The sequence below is a fragment of the Rattus norvegicus genome, chromosome 6 (assembly GCF_021556685.1).
Source record: "Rattus norvegicus strain SHRSP/BbbUtx chromosome 6, alternate assembly SHRSP_T2T, whole genome shotgun sequence".
In the NCBI taxonomy this organism is placed as follows: Eukaryota; Metazoa; Chordata; class Mammalia; order Rodentia; family Muridae; genus Rattus; species Rattus norvegicus.
Window position 1 is genome coordinate 136,778,366 of NC_141539.1, and position 6,484 is coordinate 136,784,849.

At 49.2% G+C, this 6,484-nt stretch overlaps 1 protein-coding gene across 4 annotated transcripts; it reads right to left on the reverse strand.

The window, feature by feature from the left end:
• Nucleotides 1-2,732: 2,732 nt before the first annotated feature.
• On the reverse strand, nucleotides 2,733-6,388 carry Bag5 (BAG cochaperone 5). 4 transcript variants are annotated; one of them, NM_001008526.2, is given in 2 exon segments: nucleotides 2,733-4,634; nucleotides 6,277-6,388. In NM_001008526.2, a coding segment is annotated over 1 exon segment (1,344 nt). In that variant the 5' UTR covers nucleotides 4,610-4,634; nucleotides 6,277-6,388; the 3' UTR covers nucleotides 2,733-3,265.
• Between the last annotated feature and the right edge of the window lie 96 nt (nucleotides 6,389-6,484).

The following is a 6,484-nucleotide window of genomic DNA, read 5'->3' on the forward strand; positions in this document are numbered from 1 at the left end:
CAACTCACATCCTCAAAAACCCCACACGGTAGCCCAGGTTGCCTCTGTTTCTGCTTGGGAAGGCTCCATGCAGGTGGAATGACGAAAGCTCCAATGGGAAATGGTCAGGAAAACGTCCCCCTGTTGTGTACCAGACTTCTGAGCAGACAGAGCCTGCTCTTCCACTGCGTTTGTGTGGACTGCATGTGCTTGGGGGTGGGACATGGACAGGTGGGGGTGGGGCATGTGCTTGGGGGTGGGGCATGGACGGGCTTCTCAAGGATGATCTTGCTCAGGAAGATGCTCTTTCTAGAAAAGATCCTGCGGCTGTTTCTCATTTGTACAGGGTCAACTCCTGTGCGGCAAAGGGGAATAGTGTGCCAGGCCCATCGTCAGCGCTCAGAGGTCAACCCTAAGTCCTAAGGGCATGAAGGGTCCCTCCCCAGTCAGATGTGAGGGACAAGGCAGTTGTAGATCAGCAGAGAACTTGATACTCGCTCTGGGCTCATCTTTCTCCATACCAAGCTGAGCTACGAGCTTTATTTAAAAAATAACTTAGAGGTGTGCTACTGTGTTGATGTCAAGAGAATAAGGACTTTTAGAGACCCTAATAGTCACATAGTTACTAGTGATGAGGTGGGAGCCAGCAGAAGGGAGACATTTCTGGATTACACATCAAAATCATGGGCAGGTGTTTCTGTCCTTCTGTTAACCAGAAGGCCTTCATGGTCAGCATTCGTGACATACATTGGTAATATTAGTATTTTCAAGGCTGAGAGGCAGAAGGAACGCTGGCAGTGTGAAACCAGCCAGGGCTAGAGTGAAAACCTACCTCAAAAAAAAAAAAAAAAAAAAAAAAAAAAAAAAAAAAACCAAGCCTAAGACAACCTTCATGTATAGAATTAGCTGAGACAAAACCAAAACAGAACAAGAAAACCAACCTGGGGACTTGCATTAAAGCAGCAAGAAGCCAAACGTGATAGGGTACCTCTGTGATCCCAGCACACGTAGGGTGGAGGAAGGAAGCTCAGGAGTTCAAAGCCAGCCTCAAATTGAAAACAGAAAAAAACATTTTTTTTTAAATGAGGAAAACTGGTTGCCCTTCATGACAGCTAACATGTAGGTATTTTTAGCAAAGTAAAGCATTAAACAACTAAGTACATTCATTTAACAGTGGCTTTGTGAACAGGCTTCCTAGGAGGCCACAGAATGGGCTAAAGGCTAAAGGCAAAGCTATCTGAATTCCGGGGACGACAAATCTTTTCAGAAAGAGCAATGATGTGGTTTAAGGCTTGTGAAGGCCACGCTTCTCCAGGGAGGTTTTACCTGGGGCAGTTTTTTCACTTACAAGGGACACGTGTGGCTCCCAAGGGGGACAAGAAACTCCAGTCTCAACTCTTTGCTTATTCTTTATGAAACAACTGGGTCCAAGGAGCTGTAACGGAGACAACGCCTACCCCAACAGCCACACAAACTCATGTGCCCACCTCCAAGCCCCAGAGGATTCTCGTGCAAAACCCTGTGGCCTGGGGAAAGCCTCCAGCGTTAAGCGAGGCTCCAAGCTCAGCAGCGTGGGGTGTCCTGGCAGGTGACAGGAAAATCACTTTAGAGAGACAAATATCTTCCTCAACGGAACAATGGATACTCTTGAGAGAGAGAGAGGCTGACTCTCAAAATGAAGCTAAAGAATTAGTAACCAGGTGACAGATACACAGAAAGTGACTTAGACTTGAGCATTCTAAGGCTAGGACACACAAGTCGCAGCAGGCAGCTCTGACCAAACTGAGAATTCCAGGGACAGCAGTGGGGACAGCTCGCTGCCACAAGCCCACAGGACCCAGTGTTCTAGAACATTCCCAGTAGGAAAGCTGTAAAGGGCTTTTGAAGAGATGGTGCACACGAGCTTAGGGCTTTGTGCTTATCACTTTCGGTACGTAAAGCTAATCCATTCGCCTGCCATACTTTTAGCTGTTTAAAGAGAATTTTTTACAAAAAATAAACAACCCACAGTTTTTCAGAGTTGAAAAGGTCAGCTCTCACAGGATCATGTAAAGAAATGGGAACATGGGGTGGGGTCTGTTATGCTGGGGCCTGCGTTATCAAAGCGCTGCACAAGTTTGGGGAGTTCTTTTGCTTGCATTAATAGACAGCCATAAAGCGTTGGCTACTTAGAAAACATTCACAGGAGCACATGGGAGGGTAAAATGAATAATAAAGCCCCCTACATAACTGACAGGTTCTAATGATGGCATCACAGGCGCCCAGACCCACTCCAAGTACGTACAGGTGGTATTTAAGGTGCAGTTAACTTTGTCTCATGGCCGCAGAGATCAGTCCCTCTGGATTTACAGAAGTGTTTCATATTACGGTGTGAGTAATGTTATGTTTAACAGGTGTGTCTGTTTTACGGCTGTGACTGACAGAGGAATCCGTCTCATCTACGCTATCATGCCCCTGCTGGCTCTGCAGTGACCGGACATCGGACACTATACCTTTCATCCTGCGGTTACAGGCAGACGGCGATGGCCTTGTCCTCTTTGGTGCACTGGCTTCATTGAAATGGCCCTATCCTTAGTAACTAATAAGGAGAGTTTTAAGTCGAGATCACACAAGCAAAAATAGCTGGAAGGTACTGAATAGGTGATGTTCCTTCCCTTCCTCAGTGTGGTTTCCATTGGGCTGTTAGGCTCCATTCATTGTGTGTGTGCTGTACACAAGATCCCCCCTCTAGAATGAAGAGCACAGGGGAACAGTTTTTTTTTTCAAGCAAAAATGTTTATGATAAAACAGACCATCCAAACAAAAACCCCACCCATTAAAATTAGGCAGGACCCATCCGGCCTTCTGACTTTAAAGTCCCAGCTCTTTTTAGCAGAATAAAGCATCTCTGTATGTTTGTTTGCTTGGACTTTAGTCAACCCCAGAATTTCCTCCTCCTCTTAATTTGGCCAGAGTTAGAAAAGTTTGATCTGTTTCTAGACTCTCAAGCATTTAATGCTTGCACAACCCATTTAAAACTTAGGAATGCTGCCCTTTTCATGTTCCCATTAAAAACACACAAAATAAACACAAAGCACACATTGTAAGGATAATGAGCCAGATGGAAAAGTTAATGTGCTATAATGATATTCGTTTTGCAACATCAAAAGCAGCAGAAATACTGAATATAATTTGATTAAATCATAAATACTGAGATTGACTATGCACATAGACATTACATTTAGGCTCCATGAGCGGAAAGCTCTCCAGAGGAGAGAAAGTGCAAAGCGGCAGGATCAGCGGTCCGTCAGTACTCCCACTCATCAGACTTCATGTCAAGGTAGCTGAGGATGTTCTGGGCCAGCTTCACGGCCTGCTTCCTGGCAGCCTTACACTTCTCTTCTCCCAGTGGGTCAACAGCATCCAGAGTCAGCAACTGTTTGGTCAGTAGCTCCTCCAGACGAATGTAGTTCTTATCAGTTCGGTTCCCACCAAAGGAGAGGACTTCACCCTGGATCTCTGACAGGTTTCCAAGGACATTCCACACAGCCTTATGTGGGGGGGTCTCCTCACACGGGAACAGCTTCCTCTTCTCGAGGGCCTCCTTCAGGTCCAGGTACGTGATGAGGGTCTGCACCTCAATCACCGCTCTTCTCCTGGCCTCTCGGATGCAGGGGTTTTTCTCCAGACTCACTTCGTCCAGCTGCCCGATCAAGCCCTGCAGCTCTGTCTTGGACCTCAGGTACAATTCAGGAGGGCTCTGTGCCTGGAGAAGTTCATTTTTCATTTCTCTCATCCTCTTGAGGACATTTTCTATCTTTATAATGGAATGGTTCTGTCCCAGGTCAAATGCATGTGTATTGTCAGCTTCCTCTTCTAAATCTAGATATTTTAGTAATTTGTTGATATCTTCCACCACCTCCCTCCGATAATTTCTGATCTCTGTACGCCCACACACATCTAGAGCATCTAAATCAGCCATCAGTCCTGACAGCACGCATGATAAGTGCCTGCAAGTCTCAGAACTGTCCACGCCCATCAGAAGTGCAATCAGAGTACCTCTGGCCTTGTTCACCTCACACATCACAGAATTGATCTTGGCGACAGAAGGATGCACATCCTCGGAAAGTGGCAGGGAAGGCTGTTTCCTCACACAGTCTTCAATAATCTCTTGTACCGCACAGATCTTGGTTAGTGTGTGGTACCTTGCTTTCCGCAAGGAGATCTTCCCTCCTGTTTTAACATGTGTCAGCCTCAGAATGATGTCCTGGATGGCTTCCTCAAACTCGCTAGTCACACAGTTGCTTCCACTGTAAAAGGGCACAGTCTTTTCTTTCACAAGGGCCTGAGCTTCTTGAAAGATATTCTTGATTTCAATCCGGTGTGGGTGGTTCGCGTTCTGCTCCAACTCTTTGAGAAGGCGTTCTGTGTCCTGTGCTGCCCTCTTCCTAGCTTGCTGGATGTCTCCTTTCCCTTCTGTATCCACAGAGTCGATTTCAAAAAGTTGTTTCGTCAGAATCCTCTCCAGTCTCTTGTAATTCTTGTCATCCGACAGGCCACTGAAGCCAACCACTTGCTGCTCTATACTCTTTACTTCCCGTTGGATCTCCTGAAGCCTACTAATAGAAGGGTGTTGGTTTCCCATATCCATACTTGTGTGTTCAGTTTCACAAGCACTGAAAGATAGCAAGAACGATAACTTATTAGTCTCTTAGGGTAATAACCCAATCCAAACACTCCTTTTTAGTACACTTTTTAAAAGGGCTCACTGGGGCTGTGGAGAGAGTTCTTAGTCAAGTGTCCAGGTTGCAACTCCAGAACACGTGCAAAAAAAAGCCAGGGAAGGGGCTGGAGAGAGGGCTCAGTGGTTAAGAGACTTGAATGCTTTCTAGAGGACCTGGGTTTGATTACCAGCACCCATATGACAACTCATGACCACCACTAATGGTAACTCCAGTTCCAGGGGATCTGATTTCCTTTCTGTACTCTACAGGCACGCATATGGTGCACAGACATCCATGCAGGCAAATGAAACACCAACACACATAAAATAAAACAGAAAGGCCAGGCAAGACGGTGCCCAGTTAAATTCCCAGGGCCGGGGAGGCAAAGACGGATGGAGCTCTGGGATTCACTGGCCAGCCAGCCAGCCTAACTGAGGGGCTCCAGGACAATGAGAAGCCTTGCCTCAAAAAACAAAACCAAAGGACACCACAGAAACGATGGCGGGTGGACAGGTCAAACTCTGGCAGCTGGGCATGCAGCAAACACACGGAGGGTTTTGTCAAAGGTTTAAAAGACACTTGAGGAAAAGGAAGATGTGACATGTCAACTGCCTCTTTGAACAGGTACAAAAAACAAACCAACCAAGCTGGTGAGCTGGTGTATGCCTACCATCCTAGCACCAGGGAGACAGAGGAAAGAGAATTACGAATTCAAGATCGCCAAGGACTACTTGGTGACACCAAGAATCAAAAGCAAAAAGAAAATAAGGGAACACGGCAGGGATTTTAAGAACAGACAGGAAGGTACTCATGGTCCAGCCTGGGTGGATGTCTAGGCCTATGAATTCTGTCTTAAACCATGAAAGCGAGCTGCATACACTTTCATATACTAGGTCAACCCACCGGGTTAGCAGCAACACAATCTCCTGAAATCCCACCAACCTAAGCTAGTCTTTGGAACCAGCAGGGTGCCCTTGTGGAAGTAGCTCTTCCAAACTGACAGGAGCAGCATTCGGACAGACAGCTAAACTTGCTACTTTTCAGAAAGTGGAACTAAGAAAACGTCCAAATCCTCGCCCTCGACTTCAAGTACCCGCCGCAAAAACCTGACGACTGCGATTAACTCGGTCACTCGCCTCCCCGTAAGTGTGCTTAGAGCATTTCCCACGCTCTCAGGTTTCTGTCAAACAGCTCACTTCTGGCGGGCAGGCCACAGAACTCAGTCCCTGGGGAGGGTCCAAGCCCGGCCTTCGCAGCGCTTTACTCCGAGAGGTCTGGGTGGCGGCGGTCTTGGCTGCCGCGGAGGGCGGCGAGGTGGGAGATCGGCCCTTCACGGGGAGCGGCACCGGAGCGGAGCCCCCAGCGTCATCCCCCTCGCCCTTCCCGGCTAGGTCTGACCCGGGCAGCCGGTGAAGGGGCCGGCGGAGGCGGCGGCAGCTACTGGCCGCGGCGGCCGCTCCCGGGTCTCGGCCGGGCCGGACGCGCCGCCACCTGACCTCACAATGGGCGCGCGGCGGGCGCTGGCCTGCGCAGCGAGGGTGGCCAAGTGCCCGACTCCGGAAGCTCGGAGGTCGCGCCCCCGCGCAGCGCTCACCTGTGCCGCACGCGCCATCGCGCTCCGCCACCTCCACTTCCGCAGCGTTGTCGCCGTCCTCGCACAGCGGGCCCCTCAGCTCCGAGCCCGGAGAAAACTCGCCTCCTCGTCCGTGCGGGCCCCGCAGCCGGTCGTCCCTCTCAGGGAATGCGCAGGGTCGGCCTCGCCGCGCGTCGCCCCAGGCTTTGCGACGCTGCCGTAAAGCCAA